The 19,344-nt window shown below is 43.0% G+C and overlaps 1 protein-coding gene across 50 annotated transcripts in view; it reads left to right on the top strand.

Annotated features, from left to right (window-relative positions):
* ANK2 (ankyrin 2) overlaps positions 1-19,344 on the top strand; it is a 524,175-nt gene that overhangs the window by 479,128 nt on the left and 25,703 nt on the right. For all 50 annotated transcript variants that reach the window (XM_044301490.1, XM_044301541.1, XM_044301518.1 and 47 more), the window contains 5 exons: positions 6,487-6,561; positions 9,371-9,502; positions 13,294-13,440; positions 14,647-14,926; positions 17,390-17,693. In XM_044301490.1, coding sequence (XP_044157425.1) covers positions 6,487-6,561; positions 9,371-9,502; positions 13,294-13,440; positions 14,647-14,926; positions 17,390-17,693 — 938 coding nt within the window. The remainder of the gene's footprint in view (positions 1-6,486; positions 6,562-9,370; positions 9,503-13,293; positions 13,441-14,646; positions 14,927-17,389; positions 17,694-19,344) is intronic.

Raw genomic sequence — 19,344 nt, 5'->3', positions numbered from 1 at the left:
GCTTACGGTGCTTGTTGCGGCTGAGTCCCTTGATGGTTTTTGTCGTGACGCCAGTACCGTTAATGGCGGTACAACCATAGGTAGTAATAATGAGGTAGACAGTGGTAAGATGCAACTCACAACTTGTACTGCTGCAACCAAAAGACATCCAAAGTAAAATTATGCAGTCTTTAGATGGTACAGAGTTAATTCTGCAAATCCACAGTTTTAGGCTTGTCAGGTTTCGTGGGTTTGGAGCAGTGGGTTAGGTGTACCTGGTTCCTTTAGATGTGCTGGATCCTATTCCTTGACTTTCCCTACAAGCTGAATATTTTGGACAGGAAAACTCAACTGTCTCTTAGAAGTTTGGTGTGGCTGCCTGAAGCTACAAAACCTCCACCATGCAAAGGTGTCTGTGGCCCTCAATAATGGCTCTTATCACCGATGAATTCCTAGGAATGCTTGTTTCTTTTCCAGGGAGGCAAACTCTTCTCCTACTGGTCAGGGATGCAAGTCTACAGTCCGGCTACAGAAGGAAAACTCTCTTCTGCGCCTAGGATCTGAGTATCACCTACTAGCGAAGTTGGCTTCAGTCACTAATCTGTGTTGCGAAGTCTTCATTCTATCTTTCCTCCCACTAATTTGATCTGACTACCTCCGATCTGCTCTCTTCTGAACTACATTTTCCTAGCTAACCTGATCATCATCTCTCATCTCCCCCACTAGGCCTGACCTAGGTATATATATCGGACCTAAACTTTATACCCATCTAGTGGTGGGATACACCTAATAGGCCTGGTAACAGGGATTTTGCAGATACATAAATGCAAAGTTATACATTACAACCTAGTGCTTTTAATAATATAAAAAGTGCTTTTAAGCAGTACCCACACACACGTAGTGGGGTGCTGCATTCACTATGCCTGCTAGATAAAGGTGTGAATCCTTTGTGCATTTAACAGACTTTAAAAAGGGCTGAATAGTGGGACTTCGAGAAGCTGGATGATCCAACCGTCAAATGTTGGATGTAGTGGATTAGTGGTATCAACAGTGATCAGAAGACAGCACTGACACACAGAGAAGGTTTGGAACGGTCAAGACAGACAATTGCATGTCAAGATTGCCATATAAGAAGAGCTGCTGTGTCTCAAATGACAGATTTGGCAAAGCAGTCGTCCCTGCATTGACCGCTGGGACCATAAGAAAACGTCAGCTTGAAGCAGCAACTGCATTCACTCACTCTACTTACTCATTTGCCACTGACCTCTCATTATCACCAACACCTGCACTGGTGCCCGCGAGAGAGCCCATTGGAGGCATAAATGGCATACAGTAGTGTTAATTAATGAAAGCAAGTGCTGCAGGTGATGTCTGCTTCAGAAGGAAGAGCTAGATGAGGGCTGGAGAGCACCTACTGCCATCATGCATAGTGTGGAGACACACGGGTCCTACACCAGGTGTCATGGTGTGGGGTGCCAATTGCTAGCATGGCAGTTTCCATCTGATATTTATGCAGGGAACATTGACAAAACTACAGTATGTCTTGGTTATTGTGAAACCAGTCCTAATGCCTTTTTTGACTCAGGTGACATGTTGTTCCAACAAGATACAGCCCGCCCACACAACACCCACACTGCACAATGTGCTCTTCTTGGAATCTAACAGCTCCCCTGGCCAGCTTAATCGCCATTTCTCTCCCCATTGAGAATGTCTGGGACTAGATGGGGTGACAGGTCTCCCATGCACAGCAGCCAACAACCACCTTGGCTGAACTACGGCTTCAAGTTTAAAGACCTTGAAATGACATACCACACAAGGATATCCAGCATCTGTATGACCGTTACCATGCCAGAATGGCAGCCTGCAGCCTGTATCTCAGCAAGGGGAGATAACTCTCAGTATCAATGTGACTCTGCTCAATCACATTAAGTATTCCAGGTGTTCTTTTTATATTTTTATATACATATATATATATATATATATATTCCAGAAAAAGGACGGCACTTTTACTGGAGTGCCGTCCTTTTTCTGGATTCTATTGAGGGGTGAGAAGTCTATTCCCCAGGAACGTGCACCCTACTTTTTCCATTTATAGCCAGTGCCGCCATTTTTCCTCTGTGTGTGTGTGTATATATATATATATATATATATATAATTATATATACACTTGCAAATACCTCAGCAGCACAGTCAGATGGTGTGCACTGGGTGCAATTCCTCTAGGAAGGCAGGCTTCTCCTCCACTGTATATATATCCCAAAAAACGAGGCAGCACTCCAGAATAGCGTGAAAGGGTGAAGACTCCAAACTTTAATCCCCCAGCTGGGGGATTAAAGTTTGGGGTCTTCACCCTTTCACGCTATTCTGGAGTGCTGCCTCGTTTTTGGGGATATTTATATATAAATATATATGTATATATATATACGGGGGTGGTGTGGAGTGGGCCCGGCGTGCATGCTGGTGACTGCTTTCCCTGGATATAGTGGAGGCCATTTTGGCACCGAAAATGACGGAAATTCAGGCGGATCCAGCATGTAAGTGGAACCTGCACTTTCTGAATTGTATGATAGCTGCTATGGCACATAACAGATATATTTAGTGTTAGGAACCCGTCTAACTAGAGATTGCCTTGACGATCGGCAGACGGGCTCAAATAATTTTGTACAAAACGATTTGCCAAATATCTCTAACTTATTAGTTCAGCATTTGATATTATGATGCAATTTTGTACTTTATTTGGTTTGCAGTGAGCTGTTGCATTCCTTGTTTTGTTTAACAGTCTTGTTCTCAGCCATAGCAACGTGCCCCTGCGCTTTGGGATGTGCTGACTGACCCCCTTTTTTCTCTGCTATATATATATATATATACACACTCAACTAAAGAATTATTAGGAACACCATACTAATGCAGTGTTGGACCCCCTTTTGCCTTCAGAACTGCCTTAATTCTACGTGGCATTGATTTAACAAGGTGATGATAGCATTCTTTAGAAATGTTGGCCCATATTGATAGGATAGCATCTTGCAGTTGATGGAGATTTGAGGGATGCACATCCAGGGCACGAAGCTCCCGTTCCACCACATCCCAAAGATGCTCTATTGGGTTGAGATCTGGTGACTGTGGGGGCCATTTTAGTACAGTGAACTCATTGTCATGTTCAAGAAACCAATTTGAAATGATTCGAGCTTTGTGACATGGTGCATCAGAGGATGGGTACATGGTGGTCATGAAGGGATGGACATGGTCAGAAACAATGCTCAGGTAGCCCGTGGCATTTAAACGATGGCCAATTGGCACTAAGGGGCCTAAAGTGTGCCCAGAAAACATCCGCCACACCATTACACCACCACCACCAGCCTGCACAGTGGTAACAAGGCATGATGGATACATGTTCTCATTCTGTTTACGCCAAATTCGGACTCTACCATTTGAATGTCTCAACAGAAATCGAGACTCATCAGACCAGGCAACATTTTTCCAGTCTTCAACAGTCCAATTTTGGTGAGCTCGTGCAAATTGTAGCCTCTTTTTCCTATTTGTAGTGGAGATGAGTGGTACCTGGTGGGGTCTTCTGCTGTTGTAGCCCATCTGCCTCAAGGTTGTGTGTGTTGTGGCTTCACAAATCCTTTGCTGGCTACCTCGGTTGTAACGAGTGGTTATTTCAGTCAACGTTGCTCTTCTATCAGCTTGAATCAGTCGGCCCATTCTCCTCTGACCTCTAGCATCAACAAGGCATTTTCGCCCACAGGACTGCCGCATACTGGATGTTTTTCCCATTTCACACCATTCTTTGTAAACCCTAGAAATGGTTGTGCGTGAAAATCCCAGTAACTGAGCAGATTGTGAAATACTCAGACCGGCCCGTCTGGCACCAACAACCTTCCACGCTCAAAATTGCTTAAATCACCTTTTTTTCCCATTCTGACATTCAGTTTGGAGTTCAGGAGATTGTCTTGACCCGGACCACAACCCTACATGCATTGAAGCAACTGCCATGTGATTGGTTGACTAGATAATCGCATTAATGAGAAATAGAACAGGTGTTCCTAATAATTCTTTAGGTGAGTGTATATGAGAGCTTTGTTAATACAATGCAAATACCGGTAGTAAAACAGGAGAGGTTACCGGCCCTCTTTAAAAGCTTATATCTGCTCCTGGGACATCCATGTGACGCCTAATATAGCCTTCATTATAGTTGCCATTAAAATTGTTCTTATTGAAGTTCTGAACAAGTCTACTTTTGTTGTTTCGTAGTAAGAAAGCAATAATTGAACAGCTTTGCAGATGAGATTTAATATAGGAAGATTTGATATAGGAATGAGATTTCATATAGGAATAAGAATAGCTGGGTTACTACTACAAATCACAGAGGTCTCTGGTTAGGAGGCTGAAACATAAGATTTGTTTGCAGTTCAGGGCATTAGGCAGTATAGAAACTTTACCATCCTAACCATGGTGTGTCAAGCTTTAAGTTGCCAATACACACTACCAATTTGAAGTATTCATTTACATATTTAGGTCCAAGTCATAAGGAGCCATGACTCTAAAGACCATGGTTTAGCCAACCATCTATCCAGATGCATATTTCTGGTGTCTTCTAGTATGTATCTGCATATTATAAAGTGGCATGCAAATCTGCACATTATAAAGTGGCATACAAAAGTTGGGGCACCTCTAGAAAAAATTACTGTTACTGTGAACAGTTAAGCAAGTTGAATATTAAATGATCTCCAAAAGGCATAAAGTTAAAGATGACAAAATCCCCACTGTATTCTAAGCAAAAACATTTTTTTTTATTTTCATCTTTTGCATTTTCAAAATAACAAAAAAGGAAAAGGGCCCGAAGCAAAACTTTGAGCACCCTGCATGGTTAGTACCTAGTAGCCCCCCCTTGGCAGGTATTACAGCTTGTTACCGCTTTTTGTAGCCAACCAAGAGTCTCTCAATTCTTGTTTAAGGGATTTTTATCAATCCTTCCCTGCAAAAGTCTTCCAGTTCTGTGAGATTCCTGGGCCGTCATGCACGCACTGCTCTTTTGAGGTCTATCCACAGATTTTCAATGATGTCCAGATCAGGGGGCTATAAGTACCCTGATAAAACCTTCAGCTTGCACCTTTTGAGGTAGTTCATTGTGCATTTTAAGGTGTGTTTAGAATCCTTATCCATTTGTAGATGCCATCCTCTTTTCAACGTCACCTTTTTTACAGTTGGTTTTATGTTTGCTTCCAGAATTCGGTAGAATTTCATTGAATCTATTCTTCCCTCTACCCGTGAAATGTTCCCTCTGCCATTGGCTGCAACACAACCCCAAGACCCTCTAGAGTCTGCTAAATCGTCCTGAAGGTCTTTTGCTGTTCTGATTTGTCTTTCTAGCAACCCTACAAGTAGCTGTCTCTGAAATTTGTGTTGGTCTTCCAGACCTTCTCTTTTTTTTATTACATTTGAACTGAGGAAATGGCAACCTGAAAACGCTTTGCTATCTTCTTATAGCTTTCTCCTGCTTTGTGGGCCTCAACTAGTTTATTTTCAGAGTTTTAGGCAGCTGCTTAGAGGAACTCATTACTGCTGTTATTTTGGGACAAGGTTAAGGGAGTCTGGTTATTTATAAAGCTTCGAAATTTGGATCACCTTGCCTTTCCTGATTGTAAACCACCCTGAACCCTAACAGATTTTCACTCTAAAATTGTAAGAAACCAAAATAATACACTGATATTGCCTAAAATGTTTAACTTTATGTCTTTTGGCGATAATTTCATCTTCAACTTACTTAATTTTACAGTAACAGTAATTTTGACCAGGGGTGCCCAAACTTTTGCATACCACTGTATAGTAATGTTGCAGGATTACTTTGGAATCCCCTAGTTGGTAACAGAATGATAACTTTTACATGAGGACAGTGCAACTTTTACAAGGAGGAGCTATTAGTAGCCCTGACTGGTCTGTTTTAGTATGTACTAGTATTTTGCGTATGTTGTGTTATCCTGTTTCTCTGTTATTCCTCCTGGAAATGTATACATAAATTGCCAACTGGGTGTAACCATTCTCCTTGTAAGTAGGTGGTGTCCCCACACTGACATGGACAGTACTAAATGTCGATAACACAGGTATTTGCTAAAACAGACAAGTCAGGAGACCTGACAGATCCTCTTTAAGATGGTAATTCATGTCTTATTTATCTGAACGAAACAGAACAAGTATCCCATAATGGGCAGTAATTTAATGTATAATGATCAGTCTTTGCAGACCTCACACTGATTTATTAGTTTTTTTTTTTTTATTCTGGTTTAAATCCGTGATAGAAATGATGATCCATTCTTATATTATAAGTCTCTATTTCTCTTAACAAAAGAATACACTGCAAAAGTGCGGATTATTGCATTTTGTAACTGTAGTGCTCTTTCCGGAAGTAGTGATATCTCATTTCCAGTAACTTGCATCAATTTTATTCAACTCTTTGCGAGCAATTATACATTGGTTGACTACTCCACTGTTTTGGTTTATATATAGGTTTTGAGGAGGACCAAGAGAGGACGGAGCAAAGACTTGCCCACATTGCAGATCATCTGGGCTTTAGCTGGACTGGTAAAGTTTTACATTGAAAATCCTTAATTCTGCATGTCTTTGTAAGAACGCATGCACACGTGGCAATAAGGAGCCAGCTGGGCTACTCCTGTTATTGTTCGCCTTCGTTTCGGCCAAAGCTGTAATATAAAGGGTTCTTATTCACAGTTTTAGGAAAATTAGAATTGTTTCTGTTCAAAACCTCATATGAAAAAAACATTTAAATGCAGTATATGCAGCTGTGTATTAGTTGCTCAGTTTTCTGCTTCATCATAACTGCTGTGTGTGCTTGCATCCTGATTTTACCATGATTATTGTTAGGGTGTGTTCACACGTGGCGGATACACCACATAATTCCAGTTTTTTATTTTTGAGCTACAAATTCAAACTGTTGTCCAATATCAGCAAAGTGGATGATATTTTTCTAAATCCTATCCACACGCTGCATGAAAAATCCACAGTGTATCCTGCTGTGCGGATTTGAAAACTGCTGTATGTCAATTTATGCTCCACCACAGATTTAATTATTTTCAATGGAGAGGGTGAAATCCACAGCCATTTCACATAATACATTTAGTTCTTGTTGCGGGTTTTGCCACGGATCTGCAGTAGACTTTTTCACTGTATTTACGGTTACATGTGTCCACACAGTTTGATTTTTCTGCTTAAACGAGCTTGTCCCATGACTAATGTAAAAAATTAAAATCAGACATCATATAGTACATGCAATTCTCTTTCTAATAAAGCTAGAACCAGCCCTGTACCTTGCATGCTCTGCTAGATTTATATCAAGCTGACCGCTCAAGGGGAGTGTTTTTTCTGCTGCAGCTAAGGGGGTGTGTCTCAGCTCTCCCTATCACAGCTCAGGAGGCAGCTGAAGGATGAAACTGAGCATGTGCGGCAATCTGAGTGAGCAGGTCAATGAAATAAAAAAAACTGTAGGTGGCACTATACAGATACATTTTATTGAATAACCCAGTGACTATGCTAAATTTTTACATGCAATTACAAAAGTATTAGGACCCAGGTGCTGGTTTGAAAACTGTAGAATATTTTTCGTGGGACAACCCCTTTTAATACAACTATTGTGCCATATAGAGGGTGTAATTGCCCAAAAGAGATTTTCCAAATTATGTACGCAATCCTCTTCTCATAGAAAATGAGAGTCACTGAGTCACATAGCGATGTGGTCTTCACTCAGGCAGGTAGACATGTGGTCGGCACTCAAGCAGGTAGAGATGTGGTCGGCACTCGGGCAGGTAGAGATGTGGTCGGCACTCGGGCAGGTAGAGATGTGGTCGGCACTCGGGCAGGTAGAGATGTGGTCGGCACTCGGGCAGGTAGAGATGTGGTCGGCACTCGGGCAGGTAGAGATGTGGTCGGCACTCGGGCAGGTAGAGATGTGGTCGGCACTCGGGCAGGTAGAGATGTGGTCGGCACTCGGGCAGGTAGAGATGTGGTCGGCACTCGGGCAGGTAGAGATGTGGTCGGCACTCGGGCAGGTAGAGATGTGGTCGGCACTCGGGCAGGTAGAGATGTGGTCGGCACTCGGGCAGGTAGAGATGTGGTCGGCACTCGGGCAGGTAGAGATGTGGTCGGCACTCGGGCAGGTAGAGATGTGGTCGGCACTCGGGCAGGTAGAGATGTGGTCGGCACTCGGGCAGGTAGAGATGTGGTCGGCACTCGGGCAGGTAGAGATGTGGTCGGCACTCGGGCAGGTAGAGATGTGGTCGGCACTCGGGCAGGTAGAGATGTGGTCGGCATTCGGGCAGGTAGAGATGTGGTCGGCACTCGGGCAGGTAGAGATGTGGTCGGCACTCAGGCAGGTAGAGATGTAGTCGGCACTCAGGCAGGTAGAGATGTGGTCGGCACTGAGTCACGTAGCGATGTGGTCTTCACTCAGGCAGGTAGAGATGTAGTCAGCACTCCAGGAGGTAAAGATGGTGCTCTGTGGTAGGATATGATCCCCAATGCATTAAAGTAAAAAGCACAGCACTCAGTGTAAGCTCACAATTAGTGTATTTCTCCCTTATTTATCCATCTAACATCACATCATATTCAGACAATGTTTCGTTCCTTCCCAGACCTTGATCATGGCCTTATGGAGGAGAAAGCAAGTAAGATTCCTAAAAGCCCTCTAATGCAGGGACCCTCCCCGATCACTGGAACGAGGGTCCAAAGTATCCTGTTCCTCCTTACTATATGATTGCAGTGAGGAGGAGTTTGAATGGAGCTTCTGTCAGGCCTATCTATGGGGCTGATGGAAACAACATAATCTAGCTCCATAGAGCGTTTTATAATAAGGCGGAGCTCTATTACATTCTAGAAAGTCATATATTGTATGGAATACTGGGACAAAACCATATAGTGGCTAACTGCAAAATAAAAACAAAAACAAAAAAAACAGTCCATGATGGAATTTTTATTAGTTACAAAAAAAGTTTTTTTTACATAATCTTAGGTTAGTGGGGACATATTATTGGCTGTGTAAATACAACATATAAAGGAAATGCTAATGATAATAAAACTAATCATGACTGTAATATTTATCTGGTTTACTTATCGATTGTAAGTATAAGTTCTCCCCAGACAACTGAACACACTGATACAATTATATACTGTTTCCGGCTCAGTGTGGAGGCCATGTAGTATATAGTTATACATAGAGTTTTGTAATGGTTTTAGATTTCTATATACAGTATATTATTTGGTTCTTTCTATTCTTGCTAAACAAAAACGCACTTGCCCACTGGATGGCGAAAATATGATTATAACTGGATATGTTCTCATTTACAGAATGCCGACAGTATTTGTTCTTTGTTTTTTCCAGAACTAGCCAGAGAGCTGGACTTCACAGAAGAACAAATTCACCAAATACGAGTTGAAAATCCAAATTCCTTACAGGATCAGAGCCATGCATTGCTTAAATATTGGCTTGAAAGAGATGGAAAACATGCAACAGGTAATTCATGGACATAGGAGGATAGTGGGGGGGGGGGGGGATATATGGCGACGGCTGGTGATATCACTGCGCATATGAAATTCCAAACTGTGGACTCCAGACTGATGATTGTAATGTGTATATCTTATGCTGTGAAGTCCACTGAGGACTATATCAAGAAAGTACATAAAAATTATTAAAAAAATCAATATAAAATACAAGCATTAAAGGAAGTATGTTCATTCAGAAAACGGAACAGAGAATGGACAATCGAGTGTGGATTGGAGAAAAATAATTTTCAAACACTGTGTACTTTTATTGATATCACAACAACATTGCGAAAACAGGCACAATGCCTTGCAGGAATAAGTTAGTCAGCCTCTCCTTCCTGGTTGACAGGACCAGGCGAGATGACTATGCAAAACCGGCCTCTACCAATCAAGAAGGAGAGGAAGAGGCCGACAGAGGAAACGGGAAGGACAAGGGTGCAGAGAGTGACTTGGGCCTACCCTCAGTGCACCAAACTACTAATTTGCATATGAATTTAAAGTACTTTTCTCCAGTATGAAGTAATGAAGTGAAAAGTACCATTACATTCAGCCAGAGGCTGGCAGAGGAAACAGGAGAGACAAGGATGCACAGAGTGACTCGGGCCTACCCTCAGTGCACTTAACTGCTCATTTACATATGGATTAAAAGTACTTTTTCTAAGCAATGAAGTGAAAATAATAATACATTCAGGTGAGCTATCCCCACGGGACAATGGGGGTCATTTATTAAGACAGGCGTTTTAGACATTGGTCTTAATAACGCCTGCGCTGGATCTGCCGAAGTTATGTAGAGGCTTCGGCACATCCAGCGCCAGTCTAAATCTACGCCAGCTCCCTTGCTGGCGTAAGAGCTGGCGTAGATTTAGAACATATAGAAGTAATACTAGTGCTCCCGCCACCAACTGGTAATCAATCCTTTTATTAACACTTATTGATGCCGCTGCTAGGTTTGTACGGGAGGATTGCCGACCCCCGAAATGTTATATCGGTATATGGAAAAAAAGAGCTATAAACCCGCACTGACTAAAAGTGCTCCAATATGTCCAATGTTCCTGGTTAATATATGTTATTACTTAGTCACAATTAGTGTTTTTACCTGCTCCAGGCGTGCTCAGGTAGGGCCGGATTACATACAGGCTGGTGCTTGCGTCCCCTTGCGGTCATTCCACGGTAGCTTTGCGATATCTTCAGGTTTCTTTCACTTACGTACGCGCGGCTTCGGCCGGTAGCTCGCGCGTGTGGGTAGAAGCCGCTTGATATGGTCAGGGAGACAGCTTCTTCCAACGCGTTTCGAAATTCACGGATTTCTTCCTCAGTGAGGAAGACTGGACATATTGGAGCACTTTTAGTCAGCGCGGGTTTACAGCTCTTTTTTCTATATACCTAGATTTAGAACATATTATACGCCTAAAACAGGGGTAGAAAATGATAAATGAGATGGGCCTGGCAGCCCTCCTCCTTCTCCGCCCATGCCCCCTTTTTTAGACCTGGTGTGAGTGGGGAAAAGTCTGGCATATATCAGTTAGTAAATGTGCCCCCAATGGGCCTGGTTTATGGGTTCATTCACACAAACATAAGCTGTCCGTGCCCATGCGGTCCACAATGCATGGGCATCAGCTGTGTGAATCCCGTATTGCAGCGCAGACCCATTGACTTGAATGGATCCGCCGTCCGCAATATACAGCAAAGTATAGGACATGTTCTATCTTTTGTGGTACAGAGGCACAGACCAAAAAGCCCACTGAACTGCTTCTGAGTGCTTCCATGGGCTTCTGATCCATGCCTCTGCTCTGTACAGCGCCATATCTTAAGGAATACGGACCCATTAAAGTCAATGAGTCTGCATCCATGATATGGGATTTACACAGCTGGAGCCCATATATTGTGTAACTGCTGCTTGCGGTCGCAGTACGGACACGGACGACCTATGGTTGTGTGAATGTTCCCTAACAATACATTTCCTGGTGACAGACTTTCTGTGGTTGCAATTTTTCTTTCTTTGAAGCCATTAAAGTCATGCCTGTCCATGCACATCATGCCTTCACTCTGGTTAGGTAGGTGTGTGGGCCACCTACAGCCATAACTTACCTTACTTTAGTGTTATGGATAAAATTGCTTGCTCAACCATTCAAGGTGAGCAGTTTTCCTACATTGTGATAACCGTTTATATCTGTGTACATTTTGTTCTGTTTTCACTGCTGTGGCCCCATCCTCAGTATCAATGGGGTCCCAGACGTTAGGTCCCTACTGATCATAACATTAGGTTATATCTCACTGATATGCCATCACTTTTGCAGTGCTCTGTAAAGAACTCGTAAGCCTGTATTACACCTGCCAATTTTTTGGCAGATGATCGCTAATGAGTACCTATATGAACACTTGTTAGCGATCATCTGGCAGTCTAATACTGCCGCGGATTGCCCGATGATTGATCTTTTGAAATGTAAAAAAATTAGAGATCCCTGTATGTAATAGCAGCAGTCTCCTCCACTGGTGAGCAGGCGATTGCTGGGGAGAACGCATGCTTCCCGACAATCGTCTGCCACATCTGGCTGTGTAGTCCACTCTCTAATGCATGATACACCAATGATAACAGTGCTGGTAGTATTACCATAAGTCCATCTGAACCAAAACTATTCAGAACTTGCTTTCAGATCAGGAAATCGGTGTAGGGTGCAGAGGGTGCGGCAGTTGTAGAAAGAGGTGTAATGGCAATGCCCTCATCCCGATTCTACGAGAGGCTCATTTTCATATTTTAAAACATCATTTTTCTCAGCAATGCGGTCACATATGAACATGGGACCAACACAGATGCCAAGTGCAAGTGCACCAGGTCAGCCAGTTTCATAGGCACAAATCTGCTGACAGATGCCCCTTAAATGTAAAACTGTCTCAAATATCAGAAGATACATGTTTTTGGTATGAAAGCCACACAGATCTAAATATACGTCAGTTTAGGGAAAAGTGGTGGAAATGGATAAGGCTACTTTCACATTGGCGTTTTGACTTTCCTTTGGTGAGATCCGTCATGGGCTCTCACAAGCGGTCCAAAACGGATCAGTTTTGCCCTAATGCATTCTGAATGGAAAAGGATCCGCTCAGAATGCATCAGTTTGCATTCACCATTCCGCTCTGGAGGCGGACACCAAAACGCTGCCTGCAGCGTTTTGCTGTCCGCCTGACGAAGCGGAGCCAAACGGATCCATCCTGGCACACAATGTAAGTCAATGGGGAGGGATCAGTTTTCTCTGACACAATCTGGCACAATAGAAAACTGATCCGTCCCCCATTGACTTTTAATGGTGTTCAAGACGGATCCGTCATGGCTATAAAAGACATAATACAACCGGATCCGTTCATGACGGATGCATGCGGTTGTATTATTGTAACGGAAGGGCTTTTGCAAATCTATGCCGCATCCGCAAAAAATGCTAGTGTGAAAGTAGCCTAAATCCGATTAGCTAACTATTTCTTATTGCCTGAATCTGTTATGGATGCACATAAATTTCCCGCACAAACTATAGAAGGTCATAGAAACCACATACAACACCAGTGCGTTTTGCCGTGCAGGGAATTATGCATGGTGCCCCCAGTATAAACTGTACTGTATCTTAGGAGACAAACCTGAACTACCTTTTAGTGTTACACTGTAGCTCGGAATCCAATCATATTCTCAGACTTCAAGAAGCTGTGGATAGTCTGATACAATATATGTCTATATAGATTCAATCATTGCTCGATTTGTTCTCATTTTTAATGCAGACTCCAGTCTGAACGAGTGCCTCACCAAGATCAACCGAATGGATATTGTCCATCTAATGGAATCGTACATGAAGGAGCCCATGCTACGCCATGCCAACCGCACATATGCTGATATAGAACAGACAATAACACTGGATCATAGTGAAGGTAATAAGCTGTGAAAGTCCTGCAGTAACCACTGCAAGCCCTAGAGGGCGCTATTATATCATGTAAGAAGTACAGCGTAGAAAACAATCTAATTAGAAAAGTGGGAATGGACACTACCATGTAGAATATACTGCCTCTGAGTTGTAAGGAGCCCTAACACCTATGTGCTCCTACTGCCTAACAATCTCATACACAGTTTTCTTCAGTCGGATCCATAGGAAAAAGAAAATCACAACATATTCCATTGGATGCAGTATTAGTCATGAGACCTTACTCTTCATTCTGTTATTGATTGGTGATTGCTTGATTCCTTTATATTTAGCAAAGCCACATTTAGACGAGAAATCAAAAATTTTGAATATCATTTCAGTGGCTTTCACTATTTGTCCTTTGGTACGTATCATTATAGACCCAGGACATTTCCTTGCAGCTTCCTGTAAAGAGATGCAACGTAGTGCAGTCGTGACATGGCGGCAGGAGCACAGTGCATCCTAACTGCTGGGTCCTATTCATACAGGTTGTCCCACAACGGCATTGCGTATTACCCCAATGTCTCTACTTGAGAACCAGAATTTTCTGACTGTAGTCAATACCATACAGATAATTCCAACAATTTTAGTGTTATTGTAGGAGATTTTCTACAGTAACCAAAATAGGTGTCATTGCCTCATGTAGAAAAGCTTTTACTGTTCATTCTTAAAGGATTATCCTCATCTAGTTATTTATGGTATAGCCACAGGGTATGCCGTAAATGTCCGATAGGTGTGGGCGCTGTTAACGGAGAGGTGGCCACGTACGGTACGCACAGCTCTCTAAATTGACCTCTAGAGCCAGTCATGTGGGGCTTCCTCTCCATGCAGAACAGCTGTGGGATGGAGACGAAGCCCCACATGACTGTGCCATAAATGTACAGGTGGAAACAACCCTTTAAGGATAATGGCTGTTTTATTTTTGTCTATTATTTCTACATTGTACTTTTTTAGATGTAGTCACTCACATTAGTTAATTTCAGGTATGTGTGTGTGTGTGTGTGTATAATACACATTTTATAGAAAGATGATTGATCTACTAGTATGTTTCTGCACTAAATGCTAGAAAATTGATTGCTGAGCATTTTATAATTAGTTCTCATTGCTTACACAGTAATGTGGGTTATGCTTTCTGGATCGGTGACTACATGTAATGAATGTTTCATTAATTCTTTAGGCTTTTCGGTTCTTCAGGATGAGTTCCCTAGCCCACTGAAGAAGATCAGTATTGATCAATCAGGAACTCGAGGCAGTGGGAGAGGTGAACATCCCCCTCTCGTGTCTGAGGAGGACGTTTCAATCAGTTATTCATCCTTCCATGAAAGCTCAGCCAGGGCTGAAGATGACAAGTCTGTTGCAGAAATAATCCGTCAGCTACAGAAAGAGAAAGTAGAGGCGGACTCCTCAAGGGAATCACAGGAACTATCAAGGGCACTGTCTTCTGAGCAAGAATATGTGTATGTTTTCATCTGTTGGAAAATGGCTTTTTGACATTTTCTGTGATTTTAGTCAGAATGTATAGTTATCTTTCTTTTTGCTGAAATGCCATATGGATAATTCAGTAGCCACTTTTACATTATTGTTTCTTTTTATATTCCTCGTAGCTTACCAAAAAGTATCACAATCCTATTGTGGACAACATGTCCAAATATGAAACGTGGATATCCTACATAATTGTGGTCTAGCTTGGGAACACATGATATACAGGTTTCCCCCAACCAAGCTGAGCAGAGCCACATCTCACATAGGTCCCTTAACTGCGACATATGCTGCCTTTTCACATCTATTTCCTTGTGATCTGGTAATTTCCTTCATAGAGTTCTATAGGTCTCAATGATAAAGCAGCAGGGCTTCAAGCAGCGGTGGTGTGTCGTCTATGATTGAAAGAAGATACGGTATCCCCAGTACATACAATGTCCCACGTTTAGCCAGTACAGTTGTGTAGATCTGGAAGTATACACTGCATAAAATTATGCACAGTGCTTCTGGTGGATATCCTGCAGTATGGTGGTTATTCTACCTTTTCCCTAAATCGCCACATATTTGAATGGACATTGAAGGCAGCTACAGGCATCTGATGATACAGACACTCCTAAATCATCAACTGTGACAAAGAGTTCATCAGTCTTATTGTATATAAAATTACCATCTGAGACTAAACATGTTCTCTGTCGCCAAAAAGAAGAGCTACTACATTAGAAGTAAGTAAGAACATAATAAAGAAAAGCAAATCATTGGAAACCAAAATCATCAACCAACTGTTGACTGGATTCCAAACAGCCCCGAAAAGAAAAGTGAAAAATTCAAATCACAGGCAGATCCAATTTGTGTGAGGCTCATGACATAATGTGACTCAGTATTGTGTATGGACCCCACATGCCTGTATACACTCCCAATAACATTTAGGCATACTTCAGATGAGATGGCTGATTGTGTCTAGGGGCAACTTCTCTTGGACTTGGATTATGGCATCAGTGAGCTTCTGGACACTACCTGGCATAATCCGAGAATGTCCCAGAGGTTCTCAGTTGGATTCCGTTCTGGAGAATGTACGGACCAGGCAGTGACATCAATGCCTTCGTCATCCACAAAGTGCCTTCACACTCTGGCTATATGAAGCCGGGCATTGTCCTACAATAGGAGGAACCCAGTGCCCACTGCAGCAGCGTAAGGCCTGGCAATGGTGCAGAACATTTCATCCCAAAACCTAACAGCAGTCATAATACTGTTGGTTATCACATGAAGGTTTGTGCGATTCTCCAAGGATATCCCTCCCTAGACCATCAATGACCCACTGCGAAACTGGTCATGCTGGGTGATGTTGCAGTTAGCATAACATTCACCATGGTGTATCCACATTTTTCCATGACTGTCACATGTGCTCAGTGTGAACCGGCTCTCATCTCTAAAGAGAATGGAGTGCGAATGGCAGACCTGTCAGTTCGGTGTTTCCTGGCGGATGCCAATCAAACTGTACAGTACTGAGCTGTGAGCACAGGTCCTACTACAAGACGTCAGGCTTTCATACAACCTTCATAGAGTCTATTTCTGACAGTTTTGTCAAAAACATGCAGACAAGTAACCTGCTGGAGGTCATTTTGTAGGGACCAGGCAGTGTTCCTTCTGTTTCTTTTGCACAAAGGAGCAAAAATCCAGTCCTGATGCTGGGATAATGGTATCATCTCCATGCTCTTGAGACTGTGCTGGTAGACACAGCAAACTTTCTTGCAACAGTATATATGGATGAGGGAGCAGGACACCAGTGCAAACTGACTAGGCTGCAGGTACTACCTCATGCTACCAGTAGTGACATGGACACTAGCAAAAAGCACAAAACGAGAGAAGAATCAGGAAGGCCAAGGGGAGATTGTCTGTGGCTCCACCTGCAAAACTGTTCTTTTATTGGGGGTTCTTTTGCTGTTGCTTCTCCAAGGAAAATCATATAGTATATGACAATTTCTTTCTAACAACGAAAGAACCAGCCCTGCACCTTACATGGATCCAAAGTCTCCCCATCCATTGCTCCGATTGCGCTGTTAGATTTATTTTTAGGCTGGCAGCTCAGGAAGCATGTCCTTTCTTGGGAAGGGGAGTGTCCTTTCTGCAGCAGCTCTCTCTCTCTCTCCCTGTAACTATTGCAGCTTCTCACAGTAGATACAGCTAGTGGCAGCTGAAAGATAGAACTGAGCATGTGCGTCCACCTCAGCAAGGTGGACAGAGAAATAAGGTAAAGGACAAACAACATATGTGTTATACATATATATTTTGAATAACTCAGTGAGTATACTAAATATTTAATTACATGCATGCACAAAAGTATTTAGATCCAGTTGCTGGTTTTAAAAATGTAGAATGGGATTAGCCCTTAAACAGTAGAAGATTGGAATTATAGAAATCAATACTTGTTTTATTTTCCCTAGTGTTACATCCCCCGACCTAGAGAAAAATTTGCAAGAGACAACTGAAGCTGAAGACAGTCTGAATTGTAAGGAAATCCCAGATTCTCCACTTGGAGCATCTAAAGCTTTAGGTAGACCCTCTTCGGAGACTTCTGTATCAGACCAGCATAGCGATTCACCTATTGTTCAAGAACCAGATGATTTATCAGAGCAGGAAGAGCATGGAGCAAACAGAAATGACCTCTGCATAGTGGAATCATCCGACGAGCAAGCAGACAAATTGGAGAGGGTCTCGGAATACAGATCTTTAGACTCATTTGAAAAGGTAAAGTCCTACTTAATATACATACCTACATATGCAACATGTCCTTCTGTTGTGTCTATGCAATAGCTATGTTTTAATGTCTGAAAGTTGCCACATACAGTGGGTATAAAAAGTCTACACACCCCTGTTAAAATGTCAGGTTTCTGTGATGTAAAAAAAATGAGACAAAGATAAATAATTTCAGAACTTTTCCCACCTTTTAATGTGACCTATAAACTGTACAACTCAAATGAAATCTTTTAGGTAGAGGGAAGAAAAAATATAAAAATAAAATAATATGGTAGCATAAGTGTGCACACCCTTAAACTAATACTTTGTTGAAGCACCTTTTGATTTTATTACAGCACTCAGTCTTTTTGGGTATGAGTCTATCAGCATGGCACATTTTTACTTGGCAAGATGTGCCCACTCTTCTTTGTAAAAACACTCCAAATCTGTCAGATTGCGAGGGCATCTCCTGTGCACAGCCCTCTTCAGATCATCTCACAGATTTTCAATCGGATTCAGGTCTGGGCTCTGGCTGGGCCATTCCAAAACTTTAATCTTCTTCTGGTGAAGCCATTCCTTTGTTGATTTGGATGTATGCTTTGGGTCGCTGTCATGCTGAAAGATGATATTCCTCTTCATGTTCAGATTTCTAGCAGAAGCCTGAAGGTTTTGTGCCAATATTGACTGGTATTTGGAACGGTTCATAATTCCCTCTAGCTTAACCTCTTACGCCCTTGTGCCCTGGTACTTAAGGACACAGGGCGTACATGTACGCCCTGTGCATTTTCGATCACCGCCGCACGGCGGGCGGTGATCGGAACCCCGTGCCTGCTCAAATCATTGAGCAGGCACTTGGAGCAAATGCGCCGGGAGGTCCGGTGACCCCCCCATGTATGCGATCGCAGAAAACCGCAGGTCAATTCAGACCTGCGGTTTTCTGCGTTTCCGGGTTATTCGGGTCTCTGAAGTCCCGATAACCCGGAACAGGATGGTGATGGTGGTGTGATTTCACCCCACCAATCACCATCCAGCGATCCTAAGTGGTGATGGTGACATCACCACTCAGGATCGCTTTCTGATTGGTCTGTGGGCGGTCCGGCGGCAGATTCAAAAGAGGCAGGCGCTGCTCTCCTCCTCCTTTTGTGTTCCGGAGCCGGAGGAGAGAGGAGCTGCCTGCACGTGTCTGCTGCACCTGATCTGTGCCCCCCAGGACCCGATCTCTGCCCCCAGCACCCCATCAGGTACATAGGGACAGCTAGGGAAAGTTTGGTTTAGGCAGGGAAAAAAAAGGGAAAGTTAGTTTCTGAACTTTGATTGCATCACCCTAAGTTAGGGTGTCTGGGGTCCACAGCACAGCTGTGTGACCCTAGACCCCCCAGGGGTGCTGCCACTTGCCCCCCCACCTTTTTTGGGGTGCATATTTTTTTTTTTCGTGTACGCGGACTGTGGCCGGCACTTAGTGTCCGGCCACTGTTAGCGCATTGCACACCCCACCGCTGATCAACTTCGGACGGTTGATCAGCGGTTTTGAATTTTTTTCCCCACATTTTTTGCCCTTTTTTTAGTCAGTTTATTTTATTTTTTTTCTGTTAGTTTTAGGGTGAGTTCGTGAACACCCGTGCCCCCACACACACGCACACAAAATGTCCTTATGCTGTCCACA

The sequence above is a fragment of the Bufo gargarizans genome, chromosome 1, assembly GCF_014858855.1.
Source record: "Bufo gargarizans isolate SCDJY-AF-19 chromosome 1, ASM1485885v1, whole genome shotgun sequence".
Lineage (NCBI taxonomy): Eukaryota > Metazoa > Chordata > Amphibia > Anura > Bufonidae > Bufo > Bufo gargarizans.
Note: the sequence above shows the minus strand (reverse complement) of the source record. Positions and strands in the feature narration are given on the sequence as shown.